The 24,321-nt window shown below is 29.7% G+C and overlaps 2 protein-coding genes across 2 annotated transcripts; both read left to right on the top strand.

Annotated features, from left to right (window-relative positions):
* Window positions 1–3,480: 3,480 nt before the first annotated feature.
* Window positions 3,481–5,639, top strand: LOC130965266 (uncharacterized). The gene is made up of 7 exons (XM_057890006.1): window positions 3,481–3,832; window positions 4,081–4,186; window positions 4,441–4,515; window positions 4,778–4,859; window positions 4,981–5,063; window positions 5,261–5,322; window positions 5,407–5,639. Exons 1-7 carry the CDS (start codon window positions 3,633–3,635, stop codon window positions 5,543–5,545), a joined length of 747 nt encoding a protein of 248 aa, XP_057745989.1. The 5' UTR covers window positions 3,481–3,632; the 3' UTR covers window positions 5,546–5,639.
* A 10,974-nt stretch (window positions 5,640–16,613) lies between these two features.
* LOC130965331 (protein SHORT-ROOT-like) lies at window positions 16,614–17,873 on the top strand. Its single transcript, XM_057890098.1, has one exon. It carries the CDS (start codon window positions 16,614–16,616, stop codon window positions 17,871–17,873), a length of 1,260 nt encoding a protein of 419 aa, XP_057746081.1.
* The last annotated feature ends 6,448 nt before the right edge of the window (window positions 17,874–24,321 follow it).

The raw sequence follows: 24,321 nt of genomic DNA, 5'->3' as shown, positions 1-24,321 counted from the left end.
TTTTATTTTTTTTTATACATTACATGTTTGATGAATTACTTAACATAAATTTAATTTTCTATCTTTTATTTAACATTATCCATGTGATTTTCCTTTTTACTGAGTATAACTACTTACAACTACTTACAGACAAATTAAGCCGCTATGCTTAATCTAATCTCTTGTATGCATATGCAGCTAGCAAAGCAAATTCCATTTTTTTTCCTTAGTGCAAGATGGAAGGCGTAAGTATGCTCACCACAACAATAATAATGATTCGTGATCACTAATCCTCAGCGCATTTAATTCTTTTTATCATCGCAAATTAAGTTCGTTTAGTTTATTTTGCATTATTATATATATTACTCTATGTTGATATTTCGATTACATATAGCATTTAATTTGAATCTAAACTTAAGTTGTTTATACATAATGAATAGTACTTATTCTTTGTTAAGAAAAATTACTGCACAGAGAAAGAGTGATGTTTTGCTCAGTCATCTGATTTGTTTCTTTGCATGAGTCTGTTTTTGACTTTTTTTTTATGCTTTCTTGGTTCTGTTTTGGAGGGTTTGATATATTTTGTGCTGTGTTTTTCTTTTTTTTTTTTTTCCTATTGTCTATATTTGCTTCACTAGTTTAGTGAATTTATACTATCAAAAAGAAAAAAAATAAAAAAAAAAAGAAGATTAAAGTGTTCCTCTCAAATGTGCTCTGTATTTTAAATTATAATATTTTTTTAGTATTTAGTATTGAAACTTGTTGGTTCATAATAAAACTGTGGTAAAAATATTATATATAATATTTTTTATCCAATATTGTTATAGATATGTATATATAATATTTTTATTTTATATCAATTTTAGATTTATAGATTTCTACTCTATAAAAAGTGGTGATAATAAATAGAAAGAGGGTCATTTATATATAAGTACTCAAAATAAAAAAAATTAAGTTAGAAGTATAATTTAGACTTATGAAAGAAGTAAAACAATATTTATGTACATTTGCATAACGATTAATTTAGTATTTAATTTTTAATATATATATATATATATATAATATTTTTATTAAAAATATGAGTCCTGATAGTAGAAGAATATCAAAAATTTCTAATATAAAGAGTACACAAAATACTAAAAATTTATAATAATAAAAAAATATTAAAAAAAAATCCAACAGTAAATCGAATTGATAAGCATCTATTTATATAAATTGTGTCATTCAAGTAAATAGAATCCAATTGATCTGAGTTACCATTTCAAACGCATGATAACATAAATTGAAGCTACCTAATTCGATTTAATGGTTAATTCAAATTCAATGAATTCAATTTATATAAAATGATGAACAAAGACATATACGTAATAACGTTATTTGATTTGGAACTTTCACGTTATATTATTCTGTGTTTGGTTTATGCATGTGTTTTACTCCATATACACTGTAACATTAAGTTTCTTTCATACTTGATGCGACCTTGGTTCTTTACAAATTATGCAGGGCATTTTTTCCTGAAGAGGATGACAAGTTTCTTGAGAGAGTTCAGGCTACCATGGAAGAAGAGGAGCGTGAAGCTTTGGCTGCGGTGACAACAGTTGCTGCTAAAGATGCAATAGCAACTGTTGAAAAATTTAGAGACTAAATCTTTAAAATAATTTTCAAAATTTCTGCAATATATCAATTTGATTCTTGAAATTCTAATTGTAATAATTTAAACTTCTAAATTGAACCCGGACATATGTCTTAAGTTCAATTTCAATCAACAACCGAAAAGTTGATGTGGCACAATCAATACTATGTGACACAGTATAATGACTAATTGACATGGTTGTATTGCTAAAAATTTCAGTATCCAAAATTTAGATTTTGTTTTGCTACCTGTGAAGTATGACTGTGTTCATGACCAGTCATTTGTAAGTATTTTGTTCAAATCAAAGGCCATAGTATAATATTGTTGGTGAAATCAAACAATTTTAGAATCGTTTTTTTAAAATTGCAGAGGTGATACAATCCGATGAAAAGTTATATTATTCCTTCTATAGTTTTATACTGCCATTTATATCAACATTTTTTTTGACGTGGAATGGTGTACTAAAATTAAATACAAACCATCGGAAACTAGTTGCAAATAAAAAGTATCTATTTTTAATGTGGTAAAAATTTATATATAATAATTTTTATGTGAAGTTAATATTTAAAAATTATTAGATGATTTAATAAATTTAATTAAATTATTATTTAATAATTTTTAATTATAAATTTTACATAAAAGATACCTATATATGAATTTTAATGATAAGATAAAATTTTGAAAATTTAAAATTTTTGCCACCTCTTCGATTTTCAGTTTTTTACTGTCAAAAGTTGGTCTCTTCATTTTTAATTTTATTCTCATTCTCATTAATTCATTCTTTGATTCCTTCTCTTTAATATCATTATGTATATGAATAAGGATCTTCATAAAATCTATCTAAAAAAAAGATAAAAACGGTAGAACAGGTAATAATTTATAAGAGTTTTTTTTAAGGATTTAAGATGTATGTTAGTGAATATATTAAGTGATTGTATAATATCATTTGTAAAGCGTAATATCATAAAAATATACATTGTTAAATAATTAGTCCTTAATCATTTAAGGACAAATAATCAATGTGCGAAATGAAATTCAAATCTTTCATCCATCATAAATCAGAATCTCAATTAAATCCTTAAAATCTTTTGATATAATGAGTCAATAAATTTTAAACTCTTTTTATTAGATTGATAATTTTACGCATTGAATTTATTCTATCCAGATTTCTTCTATACCTTGCACGTAGATAAAACACTAATAACAGGATAAAGATTAAAGAGAGCATAACAATGGAATAATAGAATAAAATTATTAATTTCAAAAGGAATATATTAACTTTTTAAAGGAAAAACATTTAGAATATCAACAATGCTAGGAACCAACTTTATATAAGCCAAGAATCAGCCAACTAGTAAATCAGAGGCACCGGTGACTTTAACGGGATGTTGCTACTGATAGACACACGGATGTTTCTTTTTCTTGTAAATTGGATGGTTTTGGATATGATTTCTATGTTTCATGTGTTACGCATTAATAAAATATAATTAATTATATGGAACTAACTAATGAACTGTTCCGTGATTCTCTCCTATCACTAGCGTATCTTCCCTTATGTTTTGAACGTGGTCAACAATAATTTAAAAAACAAATTAAATTATAAATTAATAAAATTAATTATAATTAATTATGTTGTTTCATTCTTGGCTGATTATTAGTTGGTTCCATATACTTTTCCTTAGAATATTTGACTAAATTTCAAATTCTGTGTTATAACAAGTTTTAGCACTCTGCTTCTCCCACCATTACCAAGCTCTCAGATTCTGATTCTGATTCACTTTGTCTCCAATCCCAATCCCAATCCCAATCCCTCTCTTCTCTCAACCACTTCTCCGCCTTCCATATTCGCTTCACTTTCCTTTCTTTCTTTTCTTTGCTGTTTCTCTGTTTTTTTCACTGCTTTTGGCGACAGTTGGCGGGAACCAACTGTGGATTCCTATACCCTTTGATTCCATTCACAAGGTTGGCCTCTAAAGATTCATTCTTGGAATCTTCTAAGAAAAGGGTGCGTTTCGTTTCAATGGCTACCTATCCTCCTTCTTCCTCCTCCTTCTCGCACTTGAGTGCTTGGAACCATGTTGTTCCATCACCATCTTCCTCATGCAGCTATGGCGGGAATTCCACTGCTTCGGCCATAGAGCAAACTCTGAGGCACATTCCTGCTGTAGCAGTTGAATGGAACCTTGAAGAACAAGCTATTCTTGAAGATGGACTTGCTAGGTGAGTGATTATGCTACCCTTTAGAGTGATTTCCTAATTTATATGCAATTTGGGATTCAAGCGTTGGGTATGAAGTTGTGTTTAAACTTATTTTGGTTGCTTAAGATGAATATTGTTGTTTCATGTGATGACGATTCGATATGTTTGACTAAATTGCTTAATATAATGCGTGTTAACATGTTAATTATCATCTTTTGTAGCCTCCAAGTTTGAATTGCATTTTGAGCTTATGTCAAATTTTGTTGTAGGTATGCTGGTGGTGGTTCTAACGTAACAGTCTATGCGACCATAGCACAACAGCTGCAAGATAAGACAGTTAGGGATGTGGCGCTTCGAGTTCGGTGGATGAAGGAAGTAAGCTATCTACTCTTTTTTTCTGTCAATGGTTTATGTGATTGTGATGTGAATCCCAAGAAATTATGTTCAGTGTTGAAAATTTTGATGATGATGATCCTCTTTTTTAATCAAAGATTGTTATAGAAGGCATGAGAATTTCATGAGATTGCTTTAGAATTACTTTTTGCTGGTTTTGATTTAAATTTAATTGAAGATAAATGCTTTTTTTAAGAGCCAGTTCTATGGTGACATGCTTGGTTTGTATTTTACAGAAAGAAAAAAACATTCAAAATAGCAAGAGGAGGAAGGATGATCTTAAGTTGACCAAGAAAAGTAGAAATAGAAAGGTATTGTATCACTTGATCTTCTTTTTCATTTTACCTTTTTTTGTTTGGTTATATAGCTCTAGCTCTCTTTAGTTTTGGTTTCAGTGGAGACACTGTTATATTTATATGAATGTTAAATAAGGGAAAACTTTACATGTTGAGTAATAGAATTACCAAGAAATAGTGTGACAAAAAAGAAGTAAAAACAGAATATACTTTCATAAAATTTATTTTGTAGCAGTGAAAACTCAAGTTTCTCTCTTTTTTTTTGTTTCTTTTGCAGGAGAAAGTTTCAGGCCCTTCTTCTCGCCATGCTGCTGCTCGATCCGATGTTGCCTCATCAGTGCCAGGAATGCCTTACAAAGGTCGGTTTCCATATCATTTTTCATTTTATTTACCTCTAGAAATGTTGTGTATCTGCATTTCCTTGCTTTAGTGTTCAAGCATAAAGAACCTCCTCTGAACTTTGCAGTGTGTTCTTTGCAGCAATTGGAGGTCTAATAGGTACACTCATGGAGCAAAATGCACAGGCCTTCAACCAAATCTCAAAAAATCTTGCTTCTCGTATGGTGAGTCAAAGGTGTCTGAATCCTATGGATAAAAAGGATTAATGTTTATATCAATGTTTATGTATACTCTAATGTAGTTTTATTTATGAGACTTAGTTTTCTAGTTGATTATAGTTCATCATTTCCATTCTTGTTGGCTGCAAAATTAACATATAATGTTTTTTTTTTTTTGCTATTCTTTTCAAATTTGTTTACAGCATGGGAAGAATATTGAAATTTTCCACCAAGTGAGAGAGAACTTCAATAAAATTATGAAAGAGTAAGTTATAAACAGCATTTTGACTATGTTTAAGAGCAATGTTACTCATAAACTTTTCTGTTCTGCTTTTATTTTTCATTGCAGTTTGAATGAAACACCAGACCCAATGAGCCTAATGCCACCCCTTCCTAAGTTGCTCGCCTTAGATGAGATGGAAAAGTTATCCAACCCCCAACCGCCATATACCTCGATGTTTCAAGAAACGGATTTCATTTTGTTATAGTGTTAATGTAATTTCGAGAATAAGGTGTATGGGGATAGTTATCTTATGAGGATTTCCCATGCACTTTAGCAGAGTTAAATGATTAAAAGATTAAAATATATATAACTGTCTCCATCAAGTATTGAACTTTGCTCATTTATGAAACTAGTTCTGCTAATTTAGGGATGACAGAGGTTAGGTCTAATTCTTGGTTAGACATTGTTAATATGACTCAGAGTTTGTCAAACCGACTCGTGAGTACATTCAAACTCGATTCGTTAATAGCTTAATAAATTGAGTTCATCAGATTATGAACCTAATTTGAGTCGGAATTTGAGTTTATATTTTAAATGAGTTAAATTTAGCCTTGGATAAACTTAACTTATTATCTGGTGAGTTAACTCATTTATATATTGGTTATTATAATTATTTATATTAATATTTATTATCTAAAATTTGAAATAATTTAACATATATACTTTCACATTTAATTAGATGTTAAGTATGTTGCATGAATAGAAATAATTAATTTTTATATTTGTTATTTAAAAATAATATTTTTTCTCTATGTATATAAAAATATAATTTAATATTAGTATAAAAAATTATATTAATAGTTATAAAATTAACTCAAAATTATTTTTTTAATAATTGAATCTTCATTCTAACTTTTAATTATAACATTAGTCTTCTCTCCAAATTATATGTAATAAATATTTGAAAGATGAGAAATAAAAATATAGATTAAAAAGATAAGCAATAAAAATTTAAAATTAAATAAAAAACTAAAAAATACATATATAATTAATAATAATAACATTTTTTATTTAAATTATATTATTTTGTTAATTTTATTTTTTGTAGAATAGAAAGGTAGAAAAAATAGAGAATGAGAAAAAAGATAGAGAAAGATAAAGATGAAGAATGAAAGTGATAGTTTGTTAATTTTGGAAGAAAAAAATTATTTTAATTGTAATAAAAAATATCGGATAACATATTTTGATTTGTCAAATTACTAATATAAAATATAAATTATTGATGGTTTCAGTGGCTAAGAGAAGGGGTTGAATCTTAGCCCCCTTTTTCACTTGCTAACACTTGCTAGACTTAGAGGAAACTTTTCTGTTTTTAGCTCGTCCCTAGCCACGAGACATTTTCATTTTGTCTCGTCACTTGACACGAGATATTTTCGATTTTTCATCTGAACAGTAAAAACAGAATTAAAGTAGGAAGAGAGAGAAAATATTACACCCAGATATATCCTGGTTCAGCTGCTAAGTGCAATGCAGCCTACATCCAGTCTCCATCACAACAATGATGGAATTTCACTATAATCATCCAGATTACAAATTGTAAAGTGCTAACCCAGCTTACAAGGGGATTCCCACAGAATCATGAAACACAACACAGATGTACAAAGGAACTCTAAGACATCTATGGCTTTTTCTTTTAATTTTGCACTCTCTGCCTTTTTCCGCTCTATGGCTTTTTCATACAAACCTCACTGTTTGCCTTTTTCTATGAGACTCAAGACATGACAAAATTAAACAGAAAAATACTAAACAGAAAATATTGAAGGAGAAGAAGAACTGCTAGCTTATGTAGCTCTGAGATTCTGTGCCTTGCACTCTCAAATCTTACTCCTTGAATCAAACCATGACTGTTCACCCCTTTTATAGAGAAGTGAAGCCTTCACAGTTGAAACACAAACCTGAGCTCAGCTTCTTTTCCTTCACAACAAAACCGGTTCGGCCACAAAGAGAGAAGAGGTAACTCATGCAAAAACCAACATGCAAATACCTCTAGTCCTTCCTTGGTCATCACTCTTCATCAATCCGAGCGCTCCATCCTTGGCTTCCTCTCCAAGATTGATTTCTGGCCCTTGATGCTTCATGATGATGATGGCTTCATCTGTTCCAATCTCTGCCTCTTCCATCACTTCGCCACTCTAGCTACTTCCTGTGGTGGTTGAGCAGAATCAGAGACAAGCCATGCCTCCAAAGATCTTCCTTGCTGGCCGAATCTTCATCCTTCTTTTTGAGTATGAAGGATCCGAGATTACCTTACCAAATCTTACCACATTTGGTGATTATCTCAGCCACAACATACTTTTGGTTTTTTTTTCATGCCATCATTAACTTGATGGCCTTAATGCATGCAACTTATTCTTTTTCTTTTTGGTAGCTGAACATAGCGTCCATAGCTTCCTGGACAAGGACCGAAGAAAGAAGAAAGAGATGAGAGAGAATAAACAACTTGGAAGGAAAGTAATTAAATGAGTTTATCAATTCAAGTGAAAAGGTTCTTTTACTTTCCTAGTGGTTTAGCGTGTAGCATTAATCATAATGATTCCCATCAAATCAAAGTCAAGTTCTCTCTCATGTTCCCCATGCTAGTAAATTAAATTTCAAATCCTTCCAAAGAGTGAAATGGAATCCGTTGGAAGCATTGAGGCTTTTTCTTTGCTTCATGGATTCGGATAAAGCATGAAACATTCATTAATGTTGGGCTTGATAGCAATATATTTCATTTTGGCCCAACAAGTAACATTTGCTTTTCTGATGAATTTTTTGGATCAAGTATTGAACAAATAGGAAAGCTTTCATTTGGGCTTGTAGTAATAATAACTCAATCTGGCCCAATTAACAAGAATAATAATTCAGCCACAACAACTAAAACATTTTTGCATCAATGCTGAATGTACTTATAGAACACTTGGGCTTGCAATGATTTTTCTTTTATTTTCGGCCCATATTAAAAGTCCTGCAAAACAAAATTATTAATTAACATATGTTAAATGAAAATCAAATTAATAATTTTGTAATTAATTATTTTAATAATGTTTTCTCACCACAAATACTAATTTGGAGTTTTCCAAACTCATCAATTATATATAGAGTGAAAATGGTAGAGAGAAATAGAAAAATAGAGAGAGGTAGATGAGAGAATTTAGGAAGGGAGTTTATTAATTTTGGAGAAAAATATTTTCTCTTAATTTTAATAAGAGAGTGTCATGGGATACATATGGTTATTAAATTAGATAGTAACATATGATATATGATATATGATACATAATATAGGTATATTTTCAATTTCAATTTCAATATTTTAATTTTAATTTTAATGCAATTAAAGAATGTCATGTTACATATTTTGGTTGTCAAATTTGTAATTAGTCATTGATAATAATATATAAAAGAGATAGAGTGGTTGAAGGAAGGAGAGAGATAGAAAAAGGAAGAGGTAGGAGGGGAGAACTCCTTAATTTTTGGAGAGAAAGATTTGATTTCAATTATAATTAGGGAGTGACATGTGACACATTTTTGTTGTAAAATTAGTAGAGAGGTTGGAAGAATTCTTTAATTTTGGAAGAAAAAATTTAATTTTAATTATAATAAGAGAGTGACATATGACATATTTTAATTATAAAATTAGTAAGAGGAGGAAAAAATTCCTTAATTTTAAAAAAAAATTTTTGATTTTAATTGTAATGAAAAAGTGACATCTGACACATTTTAATTGTAAAATTAGTAATATATAATAGATGTGAAATCTGTTAGTGTATGTATGTGTTAATTAGCAATTAATTTACGGACCAGAAAAACACCTAATGAAAAATGCCAAACAGTCAAACACATTAAACACCGTACATCCAACTTTATATTAACTAGGAAAAATATAATAATCAATTTCTAAATACACCTTAAATACGATGGATTCCAAATTTTCATATTGATATGTTCATGCATGTATTCCGTGTTAAATTAATGGAAAAACAATATAATTAAACGATATAATGATATTACACATACTTGAGATTACACATTAATGATTCAATTGAAGAGTCAACAAAAAATTTAAAGTTCTAGAAACACATGATGATGATCCTCATTATATAGCATTCATACCAAATCTATCACCAATTCACCACGTGTTTGAATCTTTATGTTAGTTGTTTTATTTTTTTTTTCTTTTTAAAAAGAAATGAGTGGTGATAATATATTAAACTCTACCATTTTTTTTGGGTAAAACATTTTACTATGACCATGCAATAATTTGGCCAAACTTGTAGCTATTGACGTAGTTGCTTTCACCGATGAAACTCATCATCATGCAACCTCGGTAAAAGAAGCCATGGATCAAGTTCAAAATTATTACCAATCTTTGAAGGAGAGAACAAGTGATCATAATCATCATCATCAACATATAAGGGAATAGAATAAAATAATGGTCATATATATGGGAAATTATACACCGATTTTAATTGTTTTAGATATATATGAATGTAAATATGGATTTCTTTGATGGGAAGAATTTCCATTCCCCTCCATCGTCTATCATTTTAGCAGGTAATAATGAATTCATTTTTTCAGAAGTAGGCTTATTTTTTTAACCATTTATTGCATTATTAATACGCCATGCATGCAAAAATAAAATTGTTGATCTTGCATGCATTGAGAATTTGATTAGCCTAGCATATAAAAGTGGCATGCAACTTTTAATAACCATAACATATATATGAGTATTGATTAATAATTACCTTTGTTTTTTCAGGTTAAAGACATGGCCATCTTTAACAATGGCCTAGCATATACTATTGTGATTGTAGTTTTGATTTCTCCAGAAATTACAACACAAGTTGTCTCCCCTCCTCCGGATTCTCCACCAGGTATGATAGAATTTGAATCCTCTAAATTTTAAATTTTTATTTGAGAGATGTCAAATGTTTGAATCCTCTAAATTTTAAATTTTTATTTGAGAGAGGTCAAATGTGATCTCTTACTCTTGAATGGTTTATCTCTCATATTTTTTCTTAGTCCTAGAAATAAATAGTGAAAAATCACACTTTATCCTCTAAAGTAAAATTCAAAATCTAAAAGATCCAAATCCGATAAGATATCATGTCAACTCACAAATTATTCATCATTTGAATTAATTTAATTTTATTTAAAATGAATAATGTTGTTTTACAAAGAGACAGAACTCAACACTTATGGTAAAACTTAGGTTAAATTATATGGTTGGTCCCTATATTTTAAAAGTTTGTAATTAGTCCCTAAAGAGAATTAAAATTTACAATTTAGTCCACGTCAGTCAAAAAGTATTAATTTAACAAAATATTCTGTTAAATCAAACACTTTTTGAACTATAGGGACTAAATTGCAAATTTTAAGTATCTTTAGAAACTCAATTACAAACTTTTAAAGTATAGGGACCAATTTACAATTTTAATGAAAGTGTAGAGACTAATTATGTAATTTAACCTAAAACTTATTACAAAAGAAAATATAAAAAGAAATAAAGACAACTAAATGGACACACCCTTAAGAAATACTTAAAAGGATACAAATAATTTTTTTTTATATTTTAACATATTAAATCATTTTAATTCCAATCAAATTCTGTAAAAAAAAATTAGGGTTAATTTAATGTTACAAATGTAATAAGTCAATTTTTAATTTTTATTCATTTCGAACAAAGAATTTGATTTTAAAATAAAATAAATTTCAATTTCATTATATTTCAAACACCCTAATAGAATTTAAGCCTATTGTGATTTCATCCAGTATGTTAATATTCATCTTGGTTTATGATTGATCTATGATATGAAAATTTTATGCAGGTAATGTGTCAGAACCAATTAGACCTAAAGACAACACTGTAAGAGTGGACCCATATGATAACTTCAAAAAATACAGAGGAGGCTTTAACATCACCAACAAGCATTATTGGAGTGTAAGTCTCTCTTTGTTTCTTTAATTGATGTCTAATATATCTTCATTCCTTATTAACAAATCAGTTTTGTTAATTATATATTAACTTAATTAATTGGATTCTTAATGTTTGTAGTCAGTTGTTTTCACAGGAGTATATGGATATGCAATTGGGGTGCTATGGCTTTTGTGTGGAATTCTATGTGGACTTTTCTTCCTAATAATAAATTGTTGCTGCCAAAGTTTTGGTGGAAACAAGGGTTGTGATCTTTTACCAATTCCTCTAGCCATATTGCTCCTCATAATAGCTATGTAAGAATATATCTATTAATTAAAAACATATATTTTTAGTGTTTTAGTGTTTTTTTAAAAGTCTTGAATTGATGGAAGGAGGAACATTAATGGTTATATTTCTGTCGCGCCCTTTTAACTAAGAGTTTCTTTTTTTGAAATGGTGTAAAATTTTTCCAGGTCTAACAAAAGTCAAACTCTAGACCTATTCTTTGAGTAATAAAATTTCTGATACTATGTCATAAAACGATTTTTTACAAAAAATTTAAACTGACGTAAAAATTGCATAAATAGTTATATCTCTAACCATTAGTATCACATTTTACAAATTCAAAGTGATGTATGTGTATGATTCTTGTTATTGCAGGGCTGCAAGTGGGTTAGTTCTTGCTGGAAGTGCAAAATTCCGTTGTCATGCAAGTAGTTCAGTTAATGTGTAATCAATACAGCAGATAAGGCATCAGGTATTATATTCAATATAACAGGAGCATTGAAAGGCATCCCAACTGAATTGGTGGATGCTGATATTGCTTCAAGGCTTAACACCACATCTCAGAGATTTGACACTGCTGCTCAAAATATCACACAAGAAGCTGCCAAGAATAGGCACATCATCAACATGGCTTTAAAAGCATTGTGAGTAGTGTTTTGTGCACTTACTTATCGACTCTTTGAGCATGATTCATTTTAGTCTCTGACATTTTAAAAATAGTATTTTAGTCTTGTCATTACAATCCTACTAATGTCATACGCATTAAGCGGATTTATAATAACAGGACTAAAATGACCAATAGAATATAATATTTTGTACCAAAATAAGAAATTTGTGTCTATCTTTCTTTAACATGAAAAAATGAATAATGAATAGTGAATTGCATATTTCAGGTTTATTTTTACCATTGTGACTGTAAGCTTGAACTTGGTTTTTGTAATATCCATGTCAGGTATGCTTTATTGGTAAATAATCAACATCTAATCATATATCTTAGATTTCATACCAATAATTGAAGGAATTCTTCTGCATTAACTAGACATGAATCTCATAAAAATGTTGGAATTTTCTGTAGAGCAGTTTTTGGAGTACTAAGAGTTTGGAAGGCACTTTACCTGTTAGTAAGCCAAATTGTATTTTCCTTGCACCTTAGATGTTTGTGAATTTGCCTATACATATATAAAGCTAAAATTTCTCATCATCCATGATTTCTTTGTTGCTTTCTCTATAATTTTCACAGATTTGTTGTGTTGTGCTGGTTGCTGACAGTGATATGCTGGATACTCTTTGGAGTTTACTTCTTCTTAGAAAAGTAAAACGAAATTCTTTAGTTCATAATTCAAATTTCTTTTCAGTTTCTTTCTCAATAGCTATTAATTTAAACTATTTTTCAGATTTTCTGATGATACATGCAATGCTCTATACAATTTTCAAGAAAATCCCTACAACAACAGCTTAAGTTCCATGATACCCTGTGATGAATTGCTCTCAGCAAAACCAATTGTATCTGAGTTTAGTTCAGGAATCTACAACCTTGTCAATGAGGTAAACTATATTTTGCACAATCTTATACACCAATCTCTTCTTTATATTATGAGCAAAAAGATTATTTTCATATCTCATGCAATGAACCAAAAAATGGTAGAATTATTTACTTTTTTTGGTACATCTGCAGGTGAATGGAGGCCTATCAAAATATCAGGGAGCACTCTTACCAAATCTACCAAATATATGCAATCCTTTTTCAGCACCACCTGATTTTTTATATCAGCCATGGAACTGCTCACCTAATTCTACTAAAATAGGAGATATCCCTGAGGTATGCCACAGATAATAACAGAATTATATTCTTTCCTGTTACTCTAAAATATTAGTATATTTGGATACAATTTGGAATTAGCATTCATATATATCAAATTATATGAATGCACCAAAGTTTGAAAGAGACAGATATTTGTGGATGAAAGTTAAACCTAAAGTGGCCTTCGACTGTGTGCACTAAAATAGTCCCTGAGACCTATGCATAATTATATACCTGAAATTGATAAAAGTGCACCATGTTAGTCTCCTTAATCTTTTTTCATCAAGTGACTCACCACGTCATTATAGACTAATGTGGTGCATTTTTGCCAATCTCAAGAACGTAACTGGTGTAACTGGAATCTCAAGGACTATTTTAGTGCAGGTGACCAATCTTAAGTACCAATTTGGAGTTTAACTCAAGAAATATCTACTAGATTAATTACATGTCTTTGCTTTACTAACAACATAAACTTCATTGACAAAAGGTATTGAGGCCTTATACTTGTTTTGGTGATGAAGATGCAATCTGTGGCAAAGAAAAGTTCATACCAGGAAGTGAATATGAGGTGATTAAGGAATACACAAGTTCAGTTCAGAATCTATTGGATGTGTATCCTAGCATTGAAAGCTTGTTAGGATGCCAATTAGTGAAAGATGCATTCTCTCAAGTGCTTCAAAAACACTGCAAACCTTTGAAGAGATTTAGTAAGGTGACTTGGGCAGCAATGGTGTCTCTTGCAGCAACCATGGTGCTTTTGGTTGTGTTATGGACTATGAAAGCTAATTATCATGAGCATAGTCATCAACCTTAGCTTAAGATGGTTCATTACATGTAACACATTTTTACTAATTAACCCTCACTAATCAAGATCATTAATCAAACATTGTTTAGAATTAACAAACATTAACTGAAGAACAAATTGGATATTTAGTACTTTGCAAGACAAGTCAAAGTCAACCATGTTGGATTGTCTTGCAAAGCCATGAAATGTCCAATTTGACCTTATAGATCAGTAGGTGTCACACAGCTTCTCAAGAAAACTGTATAGGAATGAGGTGCAGAGACTTGTACATAGAGAAATTGAGTTTTCTTTATTCTTTTGGAAATGGTAGGCTTAAGGGGTGATATATTTTTTTACAAGATTCTTACCCCAAAAATTTCAGATGTGTAATATGAGAATCCTCAAACAATAATATCAGGTTAAGAAAATTAATTTCTATCAAGATTCATAGATAAGTTGCATTTTTATCAAATTGCATTATATTATTTACTTTATTAAATGTGTCCATGTAATTGTATCAAAATCCCCCCCCACACACACACTTTATTATAACATTTTTCATTATATATTATAATTCTGCTTATGATCCTTCTTGGGATGACATAATTAACCAAGGTCAAGTTGTCAACCTCTGCTGGCATGCATGTATGTGTCTATATATGCAAACATATATTAATTATTTATGAGAATAAAGGTTACATTTATATTCACATTTTATCACTGATTCCTCAAGGGAAAATAATATTTGAGACTCTGAGAGATAATAGAATCATTAATGCAGAAAAAAAGAAAAAAAAATCCGATATACAAACACTCAAAGTTTGGTAATAATATTATATTATGTATGTATGTTCTGCCATGCTTAACACAAACATTATGTTCTTATTTTACCAACGTCTCTTATTTGTTTGCATTCACTTAGAAATATGCTGTTGTTTGTTATGCATGTTTTCTTTTAGAATGATCTGATTGGCAATTTGGCATGATATCCATTGACTTATGAATTATGTTGATTGTGATGCTTCCAAGGAAAACTGTGTGATAGATTAATTTAAACACATCATTCCAAGAAATGATGGTTTCCTTTTGTTATCCAACTCTAGCTAGATATTCTAGATTTCCATTACCATACCACACATATTTCCTCTATTAAACAACCAAACCTAGCAAGCTATATTCATATGAAAAATAATATTTGCACCACTTTTTATGTACATCTTTTTTTAAGATATAAAATACAAACTTTCCTTTCATTTGAATGTCATTAAGTTAATAGAAAAAGATTTTTTTCAATAAAAAAATCTTTTTTTAGTATATTTAGTAAATTTTTAGTAGTAAAAATAAAAATATTTAAAAAATAAAAAAAATTTGAGAAATTGAAAAAAGTATATTTTTTCATCTTTTTAAAAAAGTCTTTTTTTAACCGACAAAAATGATTTTACATTTAAATAGACTTTTTAAAAAGAATTTTTAAGTATTAAAAATGTCTTTTGCTTTTACTTTTGTTAAAAGCAAAGTATTGCTAGTTTAAAAAAAATAATTTGTTTTTTTAATAAAAATATTTTTTTTAAAAGACGTATCTAAATAGGTTTTAAATTGAATAAAAGTAATTATTCCACTAAAAAAGTCAATCCAAACTAGTATTATATTTTTTTTAAAGATTTTTTTCATATAATAAATAAACTAAAAAATATTTTTATATTGTTATACCCAAATATAATTGATAGATAAAAAAATATTTTTATATGAGATATCCAAATATAAAATTACTTTTACTTTTTTATAAAATTTTTAAAAAAATAACTCAAAAAAAATTTTTTTTTTTTAAAAAAACTTACTCAAACAAGTCCTTAATACTAAAAGTGAAAGATTTATAAAATACATGTACGCAAAAATGGTGCAGATAACATTTCTCTGTTTATAGGTAGGAATATTGTTCAATGAATTAATATATACTATAGAAGAGATGCTATAATGAATAGCTTGAATTATTCACCACAATATTAATGGAGGGCGTGCAATTCAGAGCATCAATTGTCCTTGGAAACATTGAGCCGCAATGAACTTTGTCATTAACTCTTGTCATCACACCTTGTGTATGTATCTGGTTTTTATATTTAGATTTAATTTGTGTTTCTCTCTGATCTTTTCATCATCACATACATCACTCTGTCTAGATAATCTTCAACAACATAGATATATACTTGTGATTGATAATAAGCTAAATGGCACAAATATACTTATTTATTACTAATACATAACATAATTTTCCTATATATATAGCAAAGTTATTATCCAAATCAAATAGCAATAACACCTTTTGACCATAATGATCCCTATAGTATAATTTCCAAACTCTATATCATATAGCAAAGAAAACTACTTATCAAATCACTACACATTCTGATACTACTGTAGCAGCCTTTTCAAGTTAGTTGCTAACTCCAAAAGAATTTCCTGAAATTCACTACCCAATTGAATAGTCTCAATCAATCTAATGAACTATGATGACTAGCAGCTCTTTGAACTCAGATGATCCTTGTTTTGATGGTGATGGAAAATGGGCCACCAAGCTTCTTAGGGAGTGTGCTAGAGCAATCAATGATAGAGACTCAAGCAAAATCCAACACCTTCTATGGATGCTAAATGAGTTAGCTTCCCCTTATGGAGATTCTCAGCAGAAACTAGCCTCATATTTTCTTCAAGCTCTATTCTGCAAGGCCACTCAAACAGGCCAAAGATTCTACATGAATCTAAAATCAGCATCTGAAAAGAACCAATCTTTTGATTCAGCAAGAAAAATGATACTCAAATTTCAAGAGGTAAGTCCATGGACAACTTTTGGACATGTAGCTTCAAATGGTGCAATCTTGGAAGCCTTTTTAGAAGCAGGAGGAGAGAAAAACAAAAAGAAAAAGCTTCACATCATTGACATAAGCAACAACACTAGCACACTTTGCACTCAATGGCCTACTTTCTTGGAATCCTTGGCTACTAAGAGTAGTGATCATGCTGAAACTCCTCAATTGAAGCTCACAATTGTGTTGGTGAAAGAGAGCTTAAAAGGGTCAGTGATGAATGAAATTTGTCAGAGAATGGAGAAGTTTGCAAGGCTAATGAGAGTGCCCTTTGAGATTAACATGATAAATGGTGTGGAACATTTATGGAAGGTAACAAAAGAAGAGTTAGGAATAGTAGTTGAAGAAGAAGAAGATGATGATGATGATGAGGCTTTTATTGCTGTGAACTGTGTTGGGGGATTGAGGAGAGTTGAGGAGGGAGAAAGGGGTAATGTGATTGGAATGTTGAAGTCTCTTAGTCCAAGAATTGTGACAATTGTTGAGGAAGAAAGTGGTGGTAGTGATGTTTCTTGCATCACAAGAAATGATGATGATGACTTTGTAAAATGCTTTGAAGAGTGTTTAAGGTTTTACAAGATTTACTTTGAGATGTTAGAGGAGAGTTTTCCAACAATAAGCAATGAAAAGTTAATGCTAGAGAGGGAGTGTTCAAGAAACATACTTGGTGATTTGGGTTGCAATAATAATAATAATAAAAGGGAGAGAGGAGTAGAGTGGTCTATGAGGTTTAGGGAGTATTTTACTCCAATAGGTTTGAGTGATGATGTTGTGGATGATGTTAGGGCATTGCTAAAGAGATATAATAGGTCAGGGTGGTCATTGATGTTGCCATCATCAAAAGTAGAAGGAATTTACTTGAAATGGAGGGATCAACCTGTTCTTTGGGCTTCAGCTTGGAAACCCTAGCTAGCTATATATATAGTGGCCAATTTGATGGTGCCTAAATTTTGTCTAACTTATTTTTTGTAGTAAGTTTTGATTTTTTAAAAATTATTTATTATTATATTTTTTAAATTAAATATTATTTTTTTTAATAAATAAATATCACCTTTTAGACACCATAGCATTCACCATATATAGTTCTACCTCTTCATCATGAAGATGAGCTAGATATTATTTAATTTGATTTATGGTATTATATTGTTTTATTGAATTATAACATAATAAGTTAGCTACGAGTTTTGTAGCTCAAGTATGTTTAATTTTAAGAATAAATTATTTAATTTATTTGGTGTTTATTTCTAATTCTAATTAAAATCAATATATATATATATATATATATATATATATATATATATATGTTACTTACATGAAAATATATAGTGAGGCTTTTTTTTCCTGTAACAAAAATATATAGTGAAGCAGTTAATTATATGAGTGATAAACGTTCACCAAAACTAAAGAAAGAAAAAAGGAATCATGACAATAATAAACAACATTAATATTATTATAAAAATTAAACACATTTAATAAACTAAAAAAGGCAATATAATCGTATCTTATATAAATATTTCTTTAATTTCTATGAACAAGTTAGTTTTGCTATTGATCCTAATTATTAGTATAGTATACTTTAAAGTAAATTTTCTAGTGTGTCTAAGTTTGGTGTTAAATTTGTCAAACTTATCTTTTATGTTAAGTATATTAAATATTTAAAAATTATTTATTTTTATATTTTTTAAATTAAATATTAATTTTTATTATTTTTAGTAAATTAGACCATTATATATATATAGAATATAGCAAGCACTATATACTTTAAGGAGGTCTATTTGGCTTTTCAAGCCCAATGATTTAAACGAAAAAGTTTAAAGGATGAATATTTTTATTAAAATTTGGTCAGTATTTAACTAAAAAAAATATAAATAATTTTATATTATTAGATATAATTTTATATCATTAAAAATTTTAATAATAACTAATTAATTATTACAAATCATAAAATTGATTGACTTTTAGTTCTAGCACTCCAAACTTTGAAAAGCATTATTAATAGATAGGGTGATCGCTTTCACCTTCGTCTTTATTTATTATTAGTGGTCTTCGTAGGGCAGCATTATTATTACATAGTGATATATAGTGGTTAAAAAACAACTTTTTTTCTTTTTGAGAATTAAATTGGACTTGACTGCTATCGTTTAATTAATTATTAAAGTTATTATTAGTAAAAAAATTTAAAATTTTATTTTAATGAATATATTAAAAACTTAATATTTATGTATATTTTTTTATAAAGTTGATTGCAACTAACATAGAAGCAATAATCTGAAATTGATTGCAACAACTATGGTACTAATGTCCAATCGATGGACCATTTGTATTCAATTTGTATTGAATAAAGTTACTACCAATAATTTTTTTTTTTTTTTTGCAAAGGGGTCAAAGACCCAAAAAAAAGAAAAAGAAACTAGTGAGGAATCATCTTAGGATGCTAAATACCAAGAGCATCTGCCATTAATTAGAGCTGTTGCTAAAAAAACAGTGGGAGAGGAGAAGCACGATAATCCTAGTAGAATCAACTGTGTCTTCTTGGGAAGCATATCTGCACACGCATTCTTTTTTTTGTAGATATTAACTAAATTTTAATTAGTATTTTTATATTACAACAAAATAATATTAACGGTTTTTTTTATTGTTTAGTGACGATTTTTACTGTTGCTAAATTTTTTTGTGACCGTTAAAATTTGTTATCGACTTGAGGGTCGTCAAGGGATATAGTGACAATTTTAGATCACTATTTATAAGAGTGTCACTAAATTATTTGTGACCGTTACAAAACCGCCACTAATTTATAATATTTGTCCAAATATTTTTATGCTATATTTAGTGACAGTTTGAAATTGTCACTAAATTGCTAATTCATATGTCAGTTTATTTCTATTTTTAGTGATTGTCTTAAACCGTCACAATATATATAGCAATGATTTAAAATTGCCACTAAATTACTGATTTCTGTAAAAATAATTATATTTATTGATTGTTTAAAACCATAACAATATCTCTAGTATCAGGTATTTTTAAATATTTGTAACTGTTTAAAACTATTTCAATCTTTTTAGCATTATATTTTTTTATTAACTTTTAAAAAATTATTTTTATTATGAATAACAATTTACATGTATACAAATACTATAATATCAAAAATTTGTTTCATTTTTAAATATCTTTTTGCCTATTTATATTTTATCTTTTTAAAGTCAAAGATAATAAGAAGAGGGAGATAGAAGCACAATATAAAGTCTCAGTTCTATTGAAATATATATACAGCAGATTAATTAGTACAATATGGATATTTGCAATGTATGTATTTATAACTAACCTAAATTGTTACTTAAAGTAGTATATTTAACAGTATTGCTTTCAAAATATTCTAATTTAATTTATCAGCGTTTAATTTTTATTATTTAACATAAATTTTGGATTGATTATTGATCCAGTTTTCGAACCCATGCCGTCACTGTCTACAATTTGGTGGCTTCAAAATGAGAACGAAGGGGCTTGGCTTTCTGTGTCGGTGGCTCATTAATTAATTAAACATGTGCTTGAGTTTTGATTATTATTTATTTTATTGTTTTATATTGAATAAACTAATTGGTAAACAAAATATTAGAAGGGAAAAATTAAAGAAAAATATATAGTTTTTTTAGAGTTAGTCTATGAAGTATGAATACTTTGTTGAGTTATCGTATTCGCAATTCAGACACATTTTAAATTAGGGATGAGCACGGGTCAGATTGATTCGAGTTTAAGGTGAAATTAGAACTGAACCAATTGAATTGTAATTGGTTCAGTTTGTTCAAATTTGTATTTTTTTTTTGTGTGTATATTCGAACTAAACTAAACCGATTAAAAACGTTAGTTCGGTTCAGGTAATTAGATATCCGATGAAACAGAAATTCATAAGAAAATAAAAAAGAAATTTTTATCTTAAAAATTCTATAAGTACAATAAATATGTAATATTAATAGAAATAATCCAAATATGTTAAATATCAAATATATTAAAAACTAAACACATTAAAATCCAAACATATTAATCACTAAAAACATTAAAATCCAAATATATTAAAAGGCATATGATGAGTTTGAAAAACTCTAATTTAATTTTGATGATGAACAAACATTATTGAAATATTTAATTACAAAATTATTAATTTAATTTTCATTTAACATATGTTAATTAATATTTTTATGTTACAGTTTTATAATTGGGCCGAAAATAAAAGTTTAGTTGCAAGCCCAAAATCTAAACATGCAATCAGCCTTGCTTCATGTTTCTTATACTATGTGGCTGAATTGTTGTGATGTTTATTGGGCCAGATTGAATGATTATCATAAGCCCAATTTTAAATCTTTGCTAATGAGACGAATGCATGATTCGAAAATAATTTATCAGGAAAGCAAATGTTATCATTTGCTCTATGCCTTCCATCGGATCACATGGCTGAAATATTTGGGCCAGTTTTGATTATCATTGTTACAAGCCCAAACTAAAATTGCTTGGAGGCAAGCATGTTTGGTCCGAAACCATGAAGCAAAGAAAACAAAGCTTCATTGCTTCCAACGGATCCAAGAAATTTACCATGTGATGGATTCCAAAATTCATTCAATTATTATTTATTGCATGGGAACTATGAGAGAGAATATGAGTGACATGATTGATGCTACACGCCACTCTAGCAAGGAAAGTAAAAGCAACTCAGTTTTTCAAAACACAATTAATTGCTTCTCTTTCTTCATTTTCGTCTCTCTCATCTCTTTCTTTCTTTCGGACAATACCCAGGAAATCATGGAAACAAAAATGAGCTACCAGAAGGAAAGAAAAGCACGCCTAAAGACCATCATGATGATGACAAGAAAACATAACAAAATAAAAGTATGCTGTAGCTGAGATTTTCACAAAAAATGGTAAGATTTGGTGAGGTAATCTTGAGCTCTGTATACTCAAAAAGAAAGAAGAAGATTCGGCCAGCAAGGAAGAGATTCTTGGAGGCATGGCTTGTCTTTGATTCTTCTCAACCACCACAGGAAGTAGCTAGAGTGGCGAAGTGATGGAAGAGGCAGAGATTGGAGCAGATGAAGCCATCATCATCATGAAGCATCAAGGGCCAGAAATCCATCTTGGAGAGCAAGCCAAGGATGGAGTGCTCGGATTGATGAAGAGTGATGACCAAAGAAGAACTAGAGGTGTTTGCATGTTGGATTTTGCATGAGTTACCTCTTCTCTCTCTATGGCCGAACCGGTTCTGTTTTGAAGGAAAAGAAGTTAAGCTTGGTTTTGTTTCAACTGTGAAGGCTTCTCTTCTCTATAAAAGGGGTGAACAGTCACGGTTTGAAAAATAAGGAGGAAAATTTGAGAGTACAAGGCACAGAAGTCTCATAGCTACCTAAAGAACTGAAGATTGATGGTTTAGAAGTTATAATAAAATCTCGTTGTGAGTATAGTTACTAAACCAAGCAATCAACCTTTCTTACAAACGTTTTGGTTGTCACAAGTAACAAACCCCTAAATAAATTGATAACCGAAGTATTTAAATCTCGGGTCGTCTTCTCAAGGAATTGCAGGGAGGTATGTTATTATTATTGGTTATGAAGATTGTAAATCGGGGTTTTTTAAGATGAGGAACAAGTAATTTAAATGGCAGGTAAAATAAATAAATAACTGTAAAATAAACTCTTGGCAAGGTATGAGAAATTGGAAGTCTTATCCTAGTTATCCTTATCAATGATGATGAAAATTGAATCTTAATTCCACTTAGTTAACCTCTGCTGGTGCGAAGGAAGGTCAAGTGGCTAATTAGTTTGATCTTCAAATCCTAGTTAATTCCTAGAAAAAGATTGGGATTATAGAAGTTCAAGCTAATTAGCAAAGATAGCGATTATCGATCACGTTGAGTTTGATAACTCAAGAGTTACTGATTTTCTAACCAAAGCCAAGAATGTGGAAAGCTAAATTGAAATCATAAATATCTGGAATACCTCAAGTAATATTCATTCAAAACAGTAAAATCTAACATGAAAAAGTTCATAAGCCGATTGGGCAACATAAATCAAATACAAATAAAAGTATCAGAGTAAATAAAAGTAGAAGAGAAACATAAAGTAAAAAGAATATTGAACCTGTGGCTGAAGAAGAAATAAACCCTAATTTCTAAAAATCCTAATCATAATCCTAAGAGAGATGAGAGAACATCTCTCTCTGAAAACTACATCTAAAACTATGAAAAGTGAATTATGAAAAGCATGATTATGAATGGATGTATTCCCCCACTTTATAGCCTCTAATCTGTGTTCTCTGGGCCGAAAACTGGGTCAGAAATAGCCCAGAAATCGCTGATTGTGAAATCTGGTCCGTACAGGTCGCGGCAAAGTGACGCGGAGGCGTCATCCACGCGTCCGCGCGGATTGAAGTTCGCAGATGCGACGCGTCCGCGTTGAGCGCGCGTTCGTGTCGCCTATCTATACGTTCACTATGGAGAATTATATATCAAATCGAAGCCCCAGACATTAGCTTTCCAACGCAAGTGAAACCGCATCATTTGGACCTCTGTAGCTCAAGTTATGATCGTTTTAGTGCGAGAGGGTCAGCCTGACAGCTTTGCAGTTCCTTCAACTTCTTGTATTCCTTCCACTTTTGCATGCTTCCTTTCCATCCTCTAAGCCATTCCTGCCCTGTAATTCCTGAAATCACTTAACACACATATCAAGGCATCTAATGGTAATAAGAAAGGATTAAATAAAAGAAAATAAAAGCCAAAGAAGCATGTTTTCAATCATAGCACAGAATCAGGAAGGAAAATATAAAACATGCAAATCATATGAATAAGTGGCTAAAGAGTTGATAAAATCCACTCAATTAAGCACAAGATAAACCATAAAATAGTGGTTTATCACTACCTAAGCTAGCAGATTTTTTTCTCCTTCAATGTATTCTGTTTTGTATTTTTCTGTTTAATTTTGCCATGTCTTGAGTCTCATGGAAAAAGGCAAACAGTGAGGTTTGTATGAAAAAGTCATAGAGCGAAAAAAGGCAGAGAGTGCAAAATTAAAAGAAAAGCCATAGATGTCCTTAGAGTTCCTTTGTTCATCTATATTGTGTTTTATGATTCTGTGGAAATCCCCTTGTAAGTTGGGTTAGCACTTTACAGTTTGTAATCAGGTTGATTATAGTGAAATTCCATCATGGTTGTGATGGAGACTGGATGTAGGCTGCATTGCACTTAGCAGCTGAACTAGGATATATCTGGGTGTAATTCTCTCTCTCCTACTCCATTTCTGTTTCTACTGTCCAGGAGCAAAAACAAAAATATCTCGTGCCAAGTGACGAGATAAAAATAAAAGTCTCGTGGCTAGGA

This window comes from Arachis stenosperma, chromosome 3, assembly GCF_014773155.1.
Source record: "Arachis stenosperma cultivar V10309 chromosome 3, arast.V10309.gnm1.PFL2, whole genome shotgun sequence".
In the NCBI taxonomy this organism is placed as follows: domain Eukaryota; kingdom Viridiplantae; phylum Streptophyta; class Magnoliopsida; order Fabales; family Fabaceae; genus Arachis; species Arachis stenosperma.
The sequence above is the reverse complement of the archived record's forward strand: the minus strand, read 5'-3'. Positions and strand labels throughout refer to the sequence as shown.

Coding starts and splice junctions, on each gene's coding strand:
- LOC130965266 (XM_057890006.1), top strand. CDS start 3,633: ATGGCTACCTATCCTCCTTCTTCCTCCTCCTTCTCGCACTTGAGTGCT. Junction 3,833..4,080: donor CTTGAAGATGGACTTGCTAG/GTGAGTGATTAT, acceptor ATTTTGTTGTAG/GTATGCTGGTGGTGGTTCTA. Junction 5,323..5,406: donor TTCAATAAAATTATGAAAGA/GTAAGTTATAAA, acceptor TTTTCATTGCAG/TTTGAATGAAACACCAGACC.
- LOC130965331 (XM_057890098.1), top strand. CDS start 16,614: ATGACTAGCAGCTCTTTGAACTCAGATGATCCTTGTTTTGATGGTGAT.